The 18,431-nt window shown below is 42.1% G+C and overlaps 1 protein-coding gene across 2 annotated transcripts in view; it reads right to left on the bottom strand.

Annotated features, from left to right (window-relative positions):
• Positions 1-18,431, bottom strand: part of LOC148518862 (alpha-2-macroglobulin-like) — a 167,906-nt gene that overhangs the window by 94,304 nt on the left and 55,171 nt on the right. For both annotated transcript variants that reach the window (XM_088476976.1, XM_088476977.1), the window contains exons 10-14: positions 18,078-18,184; positions 13,869-14,030; positions 12,331-12,546; positions 5,665-5,737; positions 3,959-4,104 (exon numbers count right to left, since the gene is read on the bottom strand). In XM_088476976.1, coding sequence (XP_088333102.1) covers positions 3,959-4,104; positions 5,665-5,737; positions 12,331-12,546; positions 13,869-14,030; positions 18,078-18,184 — 704 coding nt within the window. The remainder of the gene's footprint in view (positions 1-3,958; positions 4,105-5,664; positions 5,738-12,330; positions 12,547-13,868; positions 14,031-18,077; positions 18,185-18,431) is intronic.

Raw genomic sequence — 18,431 nt, 5'->3', positions numbered from 1 at the left:
CACCCATTATAGATACGCCACTGCCACTATGCAAATTTATCCCTGTATTTTTAGAACCAGGACTAGCTCACAGAGCATGGTGCTGGTTCATTAAATACAGGGGACCACAACACATTTTTCCCCTGTATTTTTGGAACCAGGGCTGGCTCAAAGAGCACGGGCTGGTTATGCTTTTGGGTGGGAACCCTTTGACATTTTTTTAATTTTAACACTTCAATGGCTTTATTACAGTAGAACCATGCATGGATCACAATGATCTTTGTATGTTTTCGCTAAACACGCTGCTCAGAAGGGCGTCTATGTTAAACTTCAATTTTGGACCGAGTTTGATTTATTTATACCCGTGATTGCAATCACGATTCTTGGTAAATTCCTGTGTTAAATTCCTGTCCATGGAAAGTACTTGTGAGTTTGGATTAAGGTGTATTTATTTCTATTTATGTTTTCATCCTGTGTTTTCCATATAGAATCATGATTTTACACCTGTGTTTGCCTTTAGTAAATTTCTGAGTTTGAAAAAATGCCCAAACACACCCGTGAATGCAATCTCGCCAATCTTCTTAGTAAAATAGTACTTCTAAGCCAAAATATAGGCAGGAAATTAATGTGGCAAAAACATTTCGGAAATAGTGTATATCGCAGCCAGACACAGAGATCTGGAACTACATAAAATAAATAAAAAACAATACGGGGTCAGTGTGATATGGAGTGAGGAAGCAATGAGATAACTGTAGAGGGGGGTCCAGGGGCAATCATGGAGATCCATGTATTCTAATACTTTATGTTGGCTGTCAGTCAATGCTGCTACAGTGCAGCACTGTGCCCTGGGCCAGCCAAGCCCCCTAAACCTATGACATCATGATATTCAAGCCTAGGGGGTAGGCCCCCCGATCTTAGGAAGTGGAGCACTGTCTGGAGCATCCTAAATATGCTAAGTTTTATCTAATTACTATAAGAGTTATCCTGTATAGTTACTGGGACATTTGCCATTTATTATTGACTGACCCTGTAGCATAGTACCTGAAAAAATACTCAACACAAACTGGCCTATTTTTGAAAACTAGTTTCAGGGAGATTGTAGGTTGTAGCAGAATGTGTCGTACTTCGCATGGCACGCCGCTGGGGGTGTGTCATAACCCTGCCCAAAGGGTGTGTCTAGCTCCACCTGTGGGTGTGTCTATTGTCACTGTATTTTATTGACCACTCCGTTACCTCCCCCAAATGTTTACTACCTGTCACTCTAACGTTGTAAATCAGTTCCCTGTGCATGCAGACTCGCAATACAAAAGCGCAATGTCAAATTGCTCTAATATAGTGTAAATATAGCCATTGCATCCATCTCTGTAACAGACACAATTACCCAGTGCTGGGAGTACCAGCAATATGGAAGTTTGTGGGTAAGGTGAGGTCAAATTTATTTGAAAATCATATTGGACCTTGTGCTCCCACCTAATACAGATATATATACACATGATTTATGCCACATTGTGAACTTGTGAGGCTACTGTAGGGCAGAGTAAACTGTAAAGACAATACTACATTTCACAGACCAACATAAATAAATAAATGCTGACAGGAGAAAGGGAAGAAAGTGCTGAGTGTCACATATATTACCTGCCCCCAGAGAGGGCACTTACTGACAGCCATGGAATGGATGGCTGTTACTGAGTGCCCTTTCACAGTGTAGTTAATGCCTGTGACACTTAGCATCCAGCCACCATGGATGTACCCATGGCACAGTTCCCACTACTAGTTTTTTTTATAATTTCCAACTATCATTACTGCCACCTCTGCTGGGAATGCCGGGTCCCGCGCTGATCTGAGACCGCGCTCCCCGCTGATCTGATGCAGCGTCACCTGCTGATGCCGCCCGCCAATCACCCAGACGCTAATCGCACACTGATAGGCTGCCACCGCTACCCATAACTCCCGCGCCGCGGTGGTCGGCCCTTAGGTACATCACATCATGCGTCATGAAGTCTTCAGCGCAGGCCCCGCCCCCTGGTATCTCCGGACTCGCACATGCGCAACCCAGATTTTTAACGGGGGCAGTGAAAAACCGGGACCAACAGTAGTGTTTGCGGGGGAGCGGGAGTGTGGGTTATAAATCGGGAGACTCCCGCTAAAATCGGAAGGGTAGGCAACTCTGACTCAACACCAGCATATGCAAGGTTAAATTATCAGGTTTGTGGACTACTCTGGTGTATAACAATACCTGATACAGCCATTTACAGAAAATTCAATAACTTATACTGTACATTCAAATCTTTGGGGGACAATTAACTAAACTGTGGTTTAATATATATTGTGCAATTCACCACACATCCAAACTGCAGGACTAAGGCATTTTCATCCTGCAGCTTGGCAAGCGACAGGTCAGTTTGTGGGGGTTTTGCTAACCTATTAACAACAAGCAGCATATGGCTTAGGCCAGCAAACAAAACCAAATTTTAAACACCAATATCACCTCTTTTTCTCATTTAATACAGCTCAGTCTACTCAGAATTTGCCTCGGTCTCTAAAGGTACGCACTAGACGATGTCTAGTGTGTACGATCTCGTTAGCGATGGGACCAGGCAGGGGTGCCGGCATCGACAAGTGCATACACATTTACCGATGCAATCAACGATGGAGTGATGACGGGGGCCATGCTGCCAAATGCAAATTATAACGATATCGCCTGTCGGACGATGTGCCCGATATATGTCGCTCCGGTGCGCCAGATCGGGTGACATATTGTCTCGTGTGTACCTGGCTTTAGGGTGGTGTGAGGAACAGATCAGAGAACTACAAGATTCACAAATGTTTACATAATAATTAGTATTATGTGCAGTTTTGCCTTTAGTAATTTGCATAGTTCACAAAGCAGCAGTTTGCTGAAAAAGCAGTAACATTTAGACCTTAATTTGTTGTCAATTGTCAATGTTAATTTCCACCTTAAAACCTTCCAGCTCTCAGTCTAACCCTCTGCTCTATGCTCCTTGCTCACTGTCTCCCATCTGTTTCATGCCTGTCTGTCGGCCCCTTCTCTTTAGTTTGTAAGTTCTCACGAGCAGGACCCTCTTCTCTTGTGCTTTTGATCCCCTCACTTATAACATAATTTCCTCCACACTACCAACATAGGCATTGAACCTATGGGTTCAGATATGGCTTATTTTGTGAGTATTTTGACTGCATATGTAGCAATGTTTATACTGTATAGCGTGTATACCATGTTATGCAATGTTTCGTACTGTAAGTCTTTTGCACTTTTTTCTTGTTTGTTTGCACTAGTTATGTTTATGCACTATGGGGGTCTATTCATAAAGCAGAAAAGAGCCCTGTTTAGCTGAAATCAGGGATCTTCCCTGCTTCATGCAATTAATGGAGCAAAGTTACAATGGAGAAGGTATGCCTGCATACTTTTGTATGGTGAGTGCGATTCATAAAGGCACGGAAAGCTCAGCTTTCCTTTCCTCTCCTGCGGTACAGATTTGCCATCTGAGGATAAATTAATCTGTACAACGCACCAAACAGAGCAGGGAAGTGGCATAGTTCCCTGCTCTCTGTCCGGCACCCGGCATTGGCTCCACCCCCCTTTTCCCAGTGTCCTTTGCATCAGGTCTGATGTGACCTGCTGGTCTCAGACGCCAAGGCATGTGCAGTGAGAAGCAGGCATAACGGTCTCCTGATACGTCTGCATTCTCACTGCTTCCAGGGATCGTGGAGGGGACAGACAGCGCCAGAAGATGCCGGAGAGGTAAGGATGCATGAATGGCTACTACTATAGTGTCATTTATTGTGAGCCACTTCATGTTCTTTATGAATAGACCCCTCTGTAAGGCACTATGGACCACTTGTGGCACCATATAAATAGAGGATGATAGTAACAATGTAATTTAAGTCAACAACTATCCTCTTCATACACATTTACCACCTCTATGAAGCATTCTGGTATTGTTGATTCTTATTTACTCACGTGATTCTTGGAACAGTCTGCAACGTTGTATTGTGCTCTACCTACAACAGTTTCTCCGTTGTGCAATACAGCGAAAATTAAGATCTCAAAAGCAGGAGCCAAATTTGTGTCTACATGGACATTTATAGAGAATGACCCATGTACTGCTGCAAACAAAGTAAATAACATAAATCAGACACAATCCTGCATTGGTGACCGTATAGCAAACATCTCAAAGCAGAGGCTTTGCCAACCAGTAGAGAGGATGAAGTCTGCAAACAACATGAATACTACAGTGCATGGCATAAATAAATAAATATATATATATACACATACTAAATAAAGTACTGATAGTTCATGCAGTGTGATCTACCAGACAATGCACTGTAGTGAATAGACCATAGACCTATTGCAATAATGTAACATATATACAGAATATATATATATATATATATATATATATTATATAGAACAGCAGTGATCCGGCACTCACAATGGTAGTGCAATAATACTACCTCCGGTGCCATCCTTTACAGGGAATGGCGTTCCCACTATACATGCCCACAAGAGGTGGCACTCAGAGTCGTTGTAGTAGGTGAAACAAGTGCTGATTTAATCAGTAATAGGTGCTATACATCAATGTTTCGGGGCCACATGCCCCTTCATCAGGATGACAGGAATGATATACAATATATCCCATGATGGTGATCCTGAGTATATCAGGCTTGCCTACCCTCCCGATTTGGTCGGGAGCCTCCCGAATATCGGGTGCTGCTCCCGACCCCCAGGAAAGGCAGGCAAGCCTCCCGGCTGCCGCCTGCCCCCCCCCCCTGGACTAGTACTAGAAACCCCCGCAGTGGGGGGAACGATGACGCGAATCATGCCGAAACGCGTCATCGTGGCTCCGCCCCCTGCTTCATACTGCTTTTATTTTCGGCATTGTGACCCCATATGGAGTCAGTGCCCGGCCACGCCCCCCGCTGTATGCACGCATTCAGCTCCCTCTCGGAAGGAGGGAGCTGAATGTCGACAAGTATGGATTATATATACCCCATTAATGCATTCTACTTATAATAGGGGACCCCTGTACACACCAGCCAGTGTCTAAAACTAAATTAGAACTGCATTAGGTATAGTAAAGGCAAAATACATGCCATTGTAAAAAGAGAAGGTTAGGTTATCACTGGGATGAGTTAAGTGTTGGTTATTTTATTTTTTTTTCACAATGGCATTCATAGTCTGTAATATGCTGTATTTTGAAACAACAAAAAATTAGATCTGTTAACTGAATCACTAATTTTGATTGACAGCATGACATTTCTATAGAAACAAACCAAGCACATATGGTCATCCATGTTCCTGTTGTATCAGGTAAATGTCCCTATAAAAAATTAATAATGTATCATTTCAGTGCATGGTCTAAAAGATAACATTAGAGGAGGGGGTGGGGTCCTTCAGCTGGGCTGTCGAGTGTGGCCACATGCCCCAGTACTGAGGGGGAGTGGCCAATCTCGGGAGGAGTGGCCACGGCCCTTTTTACAAAATGCTAAAAAATAGTATGTGTTGGCAGCCGCTCCTGTACAAGGGGCACTGGCAGCCGCCACCTTAGCATTGACCCGGGCCAGGCTCCTCTAACAAACCTGGGCCTGGGATATTAGTCCTCCCCCCTCTGTACCCCTGACTGCATTGCAACATTTATGTTTTGTATGTATGATTATTATACTCACTTGGGTTATGCACTTGCTCTTTAAGGTCTAATTTATGTTCTTTGCAAGAATTGATTCCACTTTTAGAGAGCAGCTGAGGGAAAAAAAAGAAAGTCATACATTGTTTATAGAAAAGTAATGTAATATAATAGAGATGATTGGAAGATAAAAATATACACTGATGAGCCAAATTTTGAACAATTTGCTGTTGTTGCTGAGACATGGACTTTACAAGACTTCGTTATGAATTTGTCCTGCGATATCTGCTACCAGGACATTACTCTTAAGCTGGCCACACACTAGACCAACTTTCATCCAACCATCCAACTAATTGGCTGGTTGGAATGAAAATCTGGTAACGGATGGGAGGAAATGATGATCAGCAATTTGCTCCTTAATGCCAGAAAACAGATGAAAATGGTCGTCAGACAAGTTTGTTAAATGTTTGATCTAAACAATTTGTTCAAACAACAGTTTGTGTTCATTTTCCAGCGTTTGGGAGCAAATTGCTGATTGTCATTTGCTTTCATAACTTACCAGATTTTCATTCCAACCAATCAACTAGTTGGATGTTTGGATGTAAGTTGGTCTAGTGTGTGGCCAGCTTTACTCCTGTAAGTTGCAAAGTGCTGCCACCGCAGATCAGTTTTGTTGTTGCAACACATACAGTACCACAGTGCTCTACTGGACTGAGATCTAGTGAATTTGGAAGCCAAGGCGACAGCTTAAACTCTTCATAGTGCTCTTCTAACCAATTTATAACAATCCATGCTAGGGGTGAGCGGGTTCGGTTCTACTCGGTTCCGTTCGGTTTTATAAACCGAATCTTATTGGCTATCCAAAACTTGTGACAGCTGATAGCCAATAAGATTCGGTTTTTAAATCCGAACGGAACCGAGTAGAACCGAATCCGCTCACCCCTAATCCATGCAGGGTGGCATGGCACATTACCCTGCTGAAAGAGGCCACTTCCATTGGAGAATACCGGTGCCATGAAAGGACTTACCTGGACCGCAATGGTGTTTAGATAGATGGTACGCATTAAATTAATATCCATGTGATCTAAAACATCACACTCCCTCTACTGACTTGGTTTCTTCCCACTATGCATCATCGTGCTATCATTTCCCTAGGCAAACAATGCAAAAATACCTAGTTGACCACATTAAGAAAAATAAAATGGGATTCATCAGATCAGACAACCTTCTTCTTTGATCCAAGGTCCAGTTCTGATGCCCACCTGCCCATTGTATGCAATTTCAACGGTGGACAAGGGTTAGCATGGGGATTGGCTTTTGGCTACAAACCCCCATATGCAGCAGGATTTAAAGTATGCAGTGTGAGAGTTTTAGATTTGAGAGTGACATGTCCAAACTCAAATCAAAATTAAAAGTAAAATTTAAGATGTCCAGCATTTGTGGGCTACATGTAGAGGCAGCCAGTATTTACCCTGCATGCATAAACAAATGATGTGCACACCTTGCATTGCAACATAGTTTTCTCCAGGTGCAAAGTTACTTGATTTAATTGCTTTGCTCCCAACTAAGTGCCTGACGCAGAGATGGACGCTATAGCAGAGCTGCTGCTTTTTTACACACTGGCTATGCTAACATATGCAAAAACCACCGGAGGTATCTTGTGTAAATAGACACCAGCTGCAGGCTTCTATGATACGCTGCCGCATCTAAGATCGCAGATTAACTGCGTGAACATCAGACATCTGAGTAACCCTAAGATTACGCAGGATGTCCGGTGTAAGCACGCTGCAGAGGCCAGTAAATCTGCCTTGGAAGATGCAGACCCTACCCTCAGCATGCACAGACAACAGGGCTGACACAACCCTTTTTTGTCAAACGCTCCCCTTCGCTGCGCCCTAAAGTATGTAAATAAATGTATTTGTAAAAATCACAATCTACTGTATTTGATATATTAAAACAGTCTTTATATTAAACACAACTTTGAGAAATTAGATCTAGAATGAAAACACAGATGCCTATTGGTTGAAAAAAAACATCTGTTGGATTAAATAGATTTAAACTAATCCCTATGGACAATGTACAACATATATTTTGCAAACAAACTTTTCAGGAAACACTTTTATTGGGATAAATGTCACGCAAGGGCACAGCGAGGTTGGGCCAGGCACCAGAGATCAGCTGTCTGATGGACCCAGAGGCAAATTGGGCCACAGGGAACACAGGTACAATTCCCACTGGGCCACTCTGTAGTCCTCTCAGTGGCACAAAAGCCCCTGGCTCCTCCCCCACGCGTGGTAAATTCACACTGGCTGCTTGCTGCCACACTTCCACTGTGGAACACAAACTAGAAGCTGTAATCTCCTCAGGCTAGCGGTCACTTTTGGGTGCCATTAGCCAAGAGATGGATCACCAGGGAGTTCTGCAGTTGCCTCTACCGTCCGGATGTGGCTCGCAAGGTAGTTGGATCTGGCCAGATTCACTCTGCAGCAACTGGCAGGTCAGTGTTCTGTGGTATTCAGAGGCAATTACTGTGGGGACCAATGTGTTTTATTTTTTTCCCATAGGAGCCATTGGGTTTTTTTTTCCTGTGGGGCCAATGTGTGTTATTTTTTCCTGTGCGGACTAATGTGTCTGTTATTTTTTTATTAGTGGAAATACTTTACAGAGTTTAAATATATCTAGCCCAATTCACCCTGCAGCAACTGACAGATTAGTGTTCTGTGGGGGGCTGGGGCAATTTATGTGGGGATCGATGTGTTTTATAGCAAAGATATCTGCTGCACGTTCTGGTTTATTGCCAAATTTATCAAACTCTGGAATGTGATGCATGAAGGGTTCATTTATTTTTTTAAATGACGTAAGGTCCCTCCCCCCCCGAAAAAAAAAAAAAAATTAATAACCAGCCCTGGGCTCCTCAGCCAGTCATGGTACCTAAAATTGCAGGGAAAAAAACGTGTAGGGTTCCCCCATAATTTGGGAACCAGCACCTGGCTGTAGGGACAGTCCTGGTTTTAAATTGAGAGGGATAAAAAATGCGTAGGGGTGCCCCTATTTTTGAAACCAGCACCAGACCCATACCGACCGGGGTGTAATGCCACAGCCAAGGGAGCCACAGACAGGTACCAGCTTGTCTGCCCTTTGGCACTTACGGAACTACAAGTGCCAGCAGGCGGCTGGCACCTGTCCCCCACTGTAAAATAAATAGTTAAATAACCACAATACACACACACCATGTCTAACTAATTCACACATACTTGCTGCCAGCTATTCTGTCCCCTTCTCCATGTAGAATCCACTGGGAGTACTTGGAAAAAAAAATCCTATACTCACCTCCAGCCTCGCGCCGCTCTCTGTAGCATCCCCATACTTGGCAAAATAAGAAAACAACTGACCCGATCCATGACGAACATGTGTAAGAATATGTTGTCACATACAGTATAATTACACTATGCAAAATGACAGATGATCGATATCAACTGTATTTCCCATGGACCGCTAGCCAATCAGCGCCCGCTTTACATGTAAAGCGGACGCTCATTGGCTGGGACCCACGTGTAACCAGCCAATGAGCGTCCGCTACATGTAAAGTGGCTGCTGATTTGCTAGTGGTCCTTGGGAGCTACAGATGATATCGATCATCTGTAATTTTGCGTAGTGTAAGTATATGTGACAACATATACCTACACATGTCGGGCATGGATCGGGTCAGTCGTTTTTTTTATTTTGCCAAGTATGGGGATGCTATGGAGAGTGCTGCCAGGATGATGGGGAGTATGGGATCTTTTCTCCAGGTATTCCCATTGGATTATACTACACAAAGAGACAGAACAGCTGGCAGCAGGTAAGTATGTGTGAATGAGGTAGGTAGGAGTATGTAATAAAGCTGTACTATACACGGTGTGTATGTCTTGTGGTTATTTAACTATTTATTTTACAGTGAGGGAATGGGTGCCATCCACCTGCTGGCATTTGTAGTTCCACAGGTGCCAATGGGCAGGCAAGCTGGCATCTGTAGTTCCACTGTAATATACAAAAATTTTGAACTGTTTTCCCCATTTTTAACCCCGTACCCACAGCCCATGGTGCAGGGAAGAGCCCGCGCTTCAGACTAAGCCTGGGGTGTCAGGAGAGGGGTGACCCCTTCTTGGGGGGATTCCCATCACCCCTGAGATCACCGGCTTGGCCAGATCAGCTTGGGATGTGAATGCTTTGGCTGTGGCAAACCAGTGATAGGGTGCCCTAGCTGTGGCATTACACCCCGGTCAGTTTGTGTCTAGTGCTAGTTTTAAATATAAGGGGACCCCTATGCATTCCCCCCCCTATATTTAAAACCAGAACAGGCCCTGCAGCCAGATGCTGGTTTCTAAAGTATGTGGGAACCCTACATGTTTTCCCCCCCATAATTTTAGGAACCAGGACTGGCTGAGCAGCCCAGGGGGTAGACCATACTGTACATCATTTTTTTAAAACATTTAAACCTATTTTTTTACAGGTTTAGCACAAGCAGCCTGCACATATCTCACTGACATGTGCAGGCTACTTGTTCGGGAGAGTTTGGCAGAGAGAAGACACTGCAATCTCAGGTAAGTGATCTCCTTCAAAACTTACTACTCAGGAGAGATATCTCCATCTGCTTCACCATCGGCCAACTCACTCTCAGCTACACTCACTTCTTAGTAAATTTGTGAGTTTCAGAAGCATCAAATCACCCGAGTTTCGGCGATGCTAATCGAGTTGGAAAAAATAAAAAACTTGATCAGACTCAGTTCTTAGTAAATTTACCCCAAAGAGTAGAGAAAGAAATGTAGGACCTTGGAGGGTAAGTGCACTACGATTAAAAATATATTAAAATAAAACATTTATTATTTTTTATATAAAATCAGCATAGATATTAAAAACAATATACTTTTAAATGACAATAGACATGTACAACATATTAAAAAGAAATACTATGATTGCCAATTATATATCCAATATTAACACATATTCCACAGTGCTTTACAGAGAATATTTGGTCATTAGCAGGAAATACTGCATTTGTGTTTTGGCTTAATAAAAGCAATGAACTCCCTTTCTATCACGTCAAATCAGAAATGCAGTTGTCCTCTGTTAAAAGGCTTCACATACTAATTCATAAGGAATGAATTCCTTTTATTAAGAAAAAACACAACTGCAATATTTCCTGCTAAGAGACTTGATACAAAATTTCAACGTACCCTTAAGATAATATGTAGCTATAACACAACTGAATATCTAATTGAAACATAATTTACTGCCATTAGGGCTTTGTAAATTTATACTGTAGATTATATAATAAAAAACGGTCACTGTATAGTTTCAGTTGTCATTTTTATTAATTTTCAGACTTGGAAAACAACAGACATTCATTACATTGAGCCAAATTCACATAATATAATATAAGTAAAATGTATGATATTGAGTTAAGGCTATTTACGCATATTGCAAATTAGGCTCTGATATTTTCCAGATATTTTTCAGCTGTATACCTATACAGCAACATATAACAAGCTCCAGTAATTACAACATACTGTATATAAGTATTTATAAATATTATAAAAAACATCAGAAATAGGAGGATGTTACTATTGGAAATGAAGCATTTCTTTTTAATATGATCTACGTGTCTATTGCCATTTAAAAATATACATTTTTAATGTCGAAAGAATAAAAGTTATATTTTTATATTTTTTGGAACCAAGTGCACCTACCCTCCTTTATTTATCCCATTAAACTTGAATGGTGGTTGCAAATAGATAACTACTAATGCATGGCATACTATCAGTTTGGTTTCAATGTGCAATCTGCCAAACAGAAGAGGCCTCATAGTGCTGCTGATATTCAACATCATCACATATTATGGGGTAAATTTACTAAGATGGGAGTTCTATTAAGAAGTGATGTTGCCCATAGCAACCAATCAGATTCCAGAAGGTGCTAGATAAATGAGAAATAGAATCTGATTGGTTGCTATGGGCAACATCACTTCTTAAAAGAACTCCCATCTTAGTAAATTTAGCCCTATGCATCAGTTCTCCAGCACACGCCTCCTTACTGGGGTATCTGTGTATACATCCATGACTGAGATGCAATTACACCTAACAGCACTTACTGTACTCGGCCTTCACTATCCTCTAAATTCCCTTCCCCTAATTGTAAGTAGTGATATGTTGAAGATATGAAAAAATGTCCATACAGTTATGAGTACATATCTTTGTGCACAGGAGCAGTGTGATAACGCATATCTGACTCAAACAAATAAAAGGTGTTTGTTCAACTCTAAATAAGACCCTTTCATCTGTAGCACTGTGCCCCAGTTTAAATTTGTTGCCACACAAACACACATTTGGGTTCATATGGACAGAGGACAATTCTGTTACTAGCATGTTTTCAGGACTGCAGCAACAACAAAACCGAAAATACGGGGGTCAGCGCACATCTCTAGTAAACATTATCATCAGCATCCATCCTTTGGCCCCAGTGTTATGAAGCAACAATGCTAACCACTGTGATACCATGCTGCAAAAAGAGCAAGTACTGTAGGTGGTATTTAGTACACATAAAAAAGAGAAGGCTAGTGTTCTAAGGATGCTTCAATTATTACAATTTTATTTGATAAAAGCTCCATTTGCTCATTAATTAGCTCACACATTACAGCTACTGTATCAGTCACTATAGGCAGGATACTTACAAAGTAGAAGAAAGAGAGATGATCAGATTTTGGATCATTCTTATTGATGTCGTATTCCACAGTCACCGGCAGATCGGAGTCACAGGGAATCTTCTCTGAACTAGTTTGTATATTCAGAAAACTGTGACTCTCAGAGTAATAGGAGGCTAGCCATTTGTCTGCCTGCTCATGGCGAAATGCACTGTGGTCATCATCACTGTCAGATGAAAGCCTTGCCTGGGGACACAGCATATGAGACGAGTTATTCCACATGTACGTTGTGATGTAAGTTAGAAGTAATGTTAATAAATTGCTTTGCACTATAAATTCTTGCTTACATTAATCATATACTTTACGGGACAACATGCTGGGGATATTAGTACCCATGGCCAGCTTGCCAACACCTCTCCATACCTTCATTTATCCAGATATAATCTCATTTTTAATGTCACCACAAATTGGCAGCCATTTTTTAATTCTTTAATGGATGGGGCATGCGCCCCCATGTCCGTGGCGTGCATCGAGGTATCACACCCATGGCGTGTGCAGGTCAGTGATGATGGGATTTACATGTGACTCCGACAGTGAAACATGAGAATTACAAATCTTTTGTATCTATTCGAGCACAGGTGGATACTTATATCACATTGGAACAAGGTCCATTCTACCAGATACCTGGCCAAATGAATCACGTTACTATGGTAATACATACTAATATTGGCATTTGAGCTCAATATACAGTACAAAGCTGTATTTATTAGATTTGGCTGAAGCAACAGATATTCGTATGAAGAATCTTACCAACACTAAACGTATGCCCAACCTTCAATACATTCTGGGAGAAACATCCATTCTCTAGTATAGAAATATGCTGAGGATTCAACAAGGATAACTGCTCAAAGCAACTCTTGAAGGTCAGGCATATAATGAAATTCCAAAGACTGTGCTAGTTAAATGACAGGAGCTGATGGGTTTCTTTAGGCACTTTATCTCTCTCCAAGGGGCCTAGTTACTAAGCAGTGTGAGCTTGTGAGATGACAATTGGGAGCTGATTGGCTGGCACCTTATCACTTTCTTATCACTTTTCACTCTGTCTCCTAACACTGCTTAGTAAATAGGCCCCCAAGTCTTGATACATCTCCCCCTGTAACTAATACTACAAGACCTATTTGCCCAAGAAAGCATGACCATGTACAATTACAGCTTGCTGTTCACCATAAGCAAAATTGCCGGCATTGGTACAAAATTGCATTTTGAATATGGGAGCAATGCCAAGTGTACAAGTGTGAATGAACACTTTCAGCGAGGAGTGTATACATCTGCCCAGATACTGAACTATCATTAGAAGGCACAAAATGTTGCATTGCTGTAGTCAATTATTCACAGACATATCTACACAGAAATTAGACCATGACAACATAAAACAGAATCTGGGCCAATGGCCCTATTAGTGCAGGTTCATAATTTATGTTTTCTGTTACTTACCTTTGTCACTTACCTTATGTACATTAATAAAACAGGAATATACAACAGCCCCACTTTGTGGCAAGTAACCTTACCATTATTAATATAAAGCTGTGCCAGGTAGAGGTGTTCAGTGTACCATGAGCTATTCCATTTACGTCAGTAACTATTTCTGAGACCTTTTCATTATGTTCATCCACGTATAAGGATATGGCTTTATTAGCCATGGGCTGTTTTTTCTCATCAACAACAAGCACCTGGGGATGTGAAATGCAGACTGCTGATCGGAAACTTTCATATTGTAAACTACGGGTGGGCAAAAAGCGCCCCCCCCAGATGTTGTAGAACTACACATCCCAGCATGCCCTGCAACAGTTTTACTATTTGGTCATGTTAAAAAAGTTGCAGGGCATGCTGGGATTTGTACTGTAGTCCAACAACAGCTGGAGGGCAGCTTATTGCCCACCCCTGTTACATATTCAGTATAGAATGATCTGCATAAATCACATGATTCCTTTCACAAGATAAATGAAGTGTAGCTTTACATATGCCATAATCAGGATCAGCCGCGGCTCCTTACCTGCCTGGCTTGGAGGTCTGAATGTCATAGGCTGCAGTCTATGCAGCCCTCTCCTCCCTGCCATCCCGGTGATTAATAGCTGATGTCACTGGGAGGTGGGGCTGAAATCTAGCGGCAGCAAAGCAAAATATGGGGGCGTGGCTTAAGTCTGGCACTGCTAGCAAACAGGCTGGCTTCTAGGGACTGCGTCAACCGCAACTTCTAGAAGCCAGATAAGGCTGCCTTATAGCAGGGGAGTGACTTCCTATGGGAAGCACTCTCTCTGCTATTAGAGTCTGGACTGGCAGTCCCAGGGGGATAAAACACCTCCCCTGGGACTGCCTATATGGCTGTGGTCAGCAGAAAGTGCTTCCAATGAGAAGACAGTACCACTGCTAGGGAGTCCTTGCGGGTGGCAGATTTTACTGGGGAGAGGGAGTGCAGTCCATAAGGGATAAGAGTAAAGCCATTCCTTCATCTTTAGGACAACATCCTACTATTACTTGACACCAGTGACTAGGCCATGTCTACATGTATTTGAACTTTTGTGAAATCATTGACCCATATCTGCAGGCATGTCAGCCAATGGAGGTGAATTTTGTGTGTGTGAAGCATTTTATTACATTGCTCTGAGTATAACTCTAAATCTGTTTCTCTGCTATAGACAATGTGGAGACGTAAAATTGGTCCCAATTAAAATGTAGCATGAGACACAACCTGAAATATTCAGAAGAGAAAATGGTCCTGCACCAATACACAGCAAGAAATGCCCCTAAGAAAGAGCCCTCTTTGTCCCATTACTTCATTTTAAGAATTCTGCTCCACAAAAGGAATTCTCATTTCCGCACTACATTACTTTACAAAAGTAGATGCTACTCTGCCAAACTTCTACCCCAAGCCTGTGCACACATTTACAAAAGCCTCTATTCTGTGCTGGAAACTTACAGTTTCATTTCTGTCTGGCATAAAGTGTACGGGGCACTATGGTGTGGCATAATTGTAAGGTGGCACTACTATGTGGCATAATGTGTAAGGGGCACTATTGTGTGGCATAAAGTTTAAGGGGCACTATGGTGTGGCATAATTGTAAGTGAGAACTACTGTGTGGCATAATGTGTAAAGGGCACTACTGTGTGGCATAACGTATAAGGGGCACTATGGTGTGGCATAATGTGTAAGGTGGCATAAGGGACATTAATGTGTAAGGGGTATTACACTGTGATATAAAATATAAGGGTGGCATAAAGTGTAAGGTGCACTACTGTGTGGCATAATGTTTATAAGGGGCTCTACTGTGTGGCATAATATGTAAGGGGCATTACTGTGTGACACAAAGTTTAAGGGGCACTACTGTGTGGCATAATGTAAACAAGGGTCTCTACTTTGTGACAATGTGTAAAAGAGTACTGTGTCCGATGGTTTGCATGCAACACTGATTGCGAGAGACCTGCATATGCGCAGGATCCGTAGTTCGCAAGTGCAGGTCTCTGCTGTACTATACCCTCACTGATTTAATATAAGGTGTTGCTGCCATATGATATTCTCTTGGATCCTTTTGAGACACAGGTGTTTGATATTTTTATGGTGATCTACATGCGCAGTATACTGTATGTAAATATCTCTCTGTTTGATCCAGTCGGAGGCAACTTGTGTATTTCTTCTATGTTTAGATCCAACAAGATTTTAAGCGATTGTACCAAAGGATTTATGTTCAATACCTGCCCGTATTATATGACACTGTAATATAACAAGACATTAGACAGTAGCTGTCAGATTATTTGGGAGTATTTAACTCTATATTTACAAACTCAATTCTATAAATATTTTGCAAACATGTTTTGAGATGCCGTACCGATTGCAAGTGCAACTACGGATGCACATCAATCGATTGTTTGCCATCGCGCATGCGTACAAGCCGCAGCGCGTGCATGCAGCAATCACACTGTGATTATGGACACACAGAAGACCCCATTGCAGAGTGAGTGACAGGCTGTCAGTGTGTGGGGGTGGTGACGGGGGAGTGGTTGCAGGTATGTCTGTCTTTGAACGCCGATTCCTGGGTGTGCATAAATTAGCCACTGTGATTGCATACGCAGCATGAGAGCCCTCTGTGTGCAAAGAGACTTGCAGTGTCTGCGCTGGTCAGACCTGCTGTAAATGCTGTGTGACTGACCAATGTGCGTCAATGGCAAGCATTAACATATTTGAGCAGCTGCGAACTGTAAGAATTTGCAGCTGCGATCAAAATTGTGATCTGTATTGAATCAGGCCCTTGGTTACAGGGCCCCTAAACCTGAGAGTACTTTTTATCCTTTTTCGATATCACTGTTTTGACTCTCAAGGATTTCCCTCCACAAACCTATATCCTTCCACTCAGGACAGTTTATTTACTCTGGATTAAATCTATATCAACCCATCACAGCAGTTTACCAGTGATTCTTAGAGCTCAGGATCCTCCTCTCCATTAGTCCCCTATATATTACATCATTTATAATACCAGTAAATTCTGTGTAAAGCATGCTTACCTACTCTCCAGGAAGGTGCAGGAGAGTCCTGGTAGTTCGGGTATCCCCTGGCCCCTTAGTGAAGTGAGCAGGATGGAAAGATAATACCGGGAATTGTGCATCCGTAGGGAGGGGCCAGGCTAAAATGCAATAATGCAAATCGCATTATTTTAGACCTGCCCACAGACCTGTGATTTGCTGCATTTTGCCATGATGGGTCGCGGACTTCAAAAGCCTTGCCCCGCCCCTGAAGTTGTGAGCTGGATTTACTCTCCAGGCTTTTTTTTTTTTTAGAGAGGAAAAAGAAAAACTAGGTATAAAGTTTTATATTCCTCCATTTTAATGCATGCCGTATAGAGATGCATTTTATTTCTCCATTAGAGGATCAGAGTGCATCCATTTTCAAAAAATTAATTTTTTCTTTTCCTTTCTCTGATATTTACAGCTATAACGTACCACCACCCTTATAGTCCCCATTATATGCTCCTTACATGAATTTAAGATTACCCAGACATTATCTGGCAGATACTATAAGTACTCAGAGACATATCTATAATGGTTGCAGGGTGTGGAGTCAAACAGGCCCCTGGGTCCAGGGAGCTCACACCGCACAAACCTTACACCCATAAAGGGTTTTACTTACCTGCAGGGCGTATCTATAATGGGTGCAGGGTGTGCGGGGCACACGGGCCCCTAGGTCCAGGGGGGCTCCACACCGCACACCATGCACCCATAGTATTACTTACCTCTCTGGAGTCCATGTTGGCGTGGGGGTATGGTGCTGTAAAAACGACTGGAAAATGGCCGCGGCGGAAATTTTCCTGGTGACCCGCACATACTCTATAGACTCACCAAGGATTATGGAGATTTTGAGATCTCTGAGCATTTGTTGTGGAGGTTTAAAAAACTGGATATTTACTGATTTTATTTGTCTATTTTCCTGTAAATTGCAAATTGCTCTGTAAATGTGCCATGTGATTAGCCAATGCCGCCTGCGCCACGCTACATCATGCTGCGCGCTTCGTTCACACTATGCAATCCTATGGATTCACGGGTGCGAATGCAGCGCGCATACCCATTTGTGGGGGCGCAACAGGAGGACATATCTGTATTTGTCATTGTTTTTCACTATTTCTACAAATTATAATAGATAACCCATTTAAAATAAAATAACAAGTGTGTATGCTTGTATCTAATTCATTTAGTCCAAAAAACCGATAGGTCTCTGGAAATGTACTTACCTTGACATGGAAGGGAACACCTATATGGAACAAGTCTCCAGTATCCACAAATGTAATTGTTTTGTAATTAGTGAAATACACTTTATCTGAGGCTGTTTCAATGTGGCCTATATGAAGACAAATACTGTTTAGTACAAAAGTACAAATTTACTGGCAATTGACTGGACATTTATGTCACACTATCATTTCCTACAATGTACCCCAGAAAGTAGCATTTTTCACTTTATACATTTCCTTTTCAGCCTTACCCTAGTGAAATGTATATTGTGTTTGAGGACAGATATAGCTTCCTACTGGTATAATAAAAAGTTAACCTTTTTTACTAGACATGAAAAAAGTGGGTACATTTTTTTT

The sequence above is a fragment of the Taudactylus pleione genome, unplaced genomic scaffold, assembly GCF_031769625.1.
Source record: "Taudactylus pleione unplaced genomic scaffold, aTauple2 ptg000198l, whole genome shotgun sequence".
In the NCBI taxonomy this organism is placed as follows: Eukaryota; Metazoa; Chordata; class Amphibia; order Anura; family Myobatrachidae; genus Taudactylus; species Taudactylus pleione.
The sequence above is the reverse complement of the archived record's forward strand: the minus strand, read 5'-3'. Positions and strand labels throughout refer to the sequence as shown.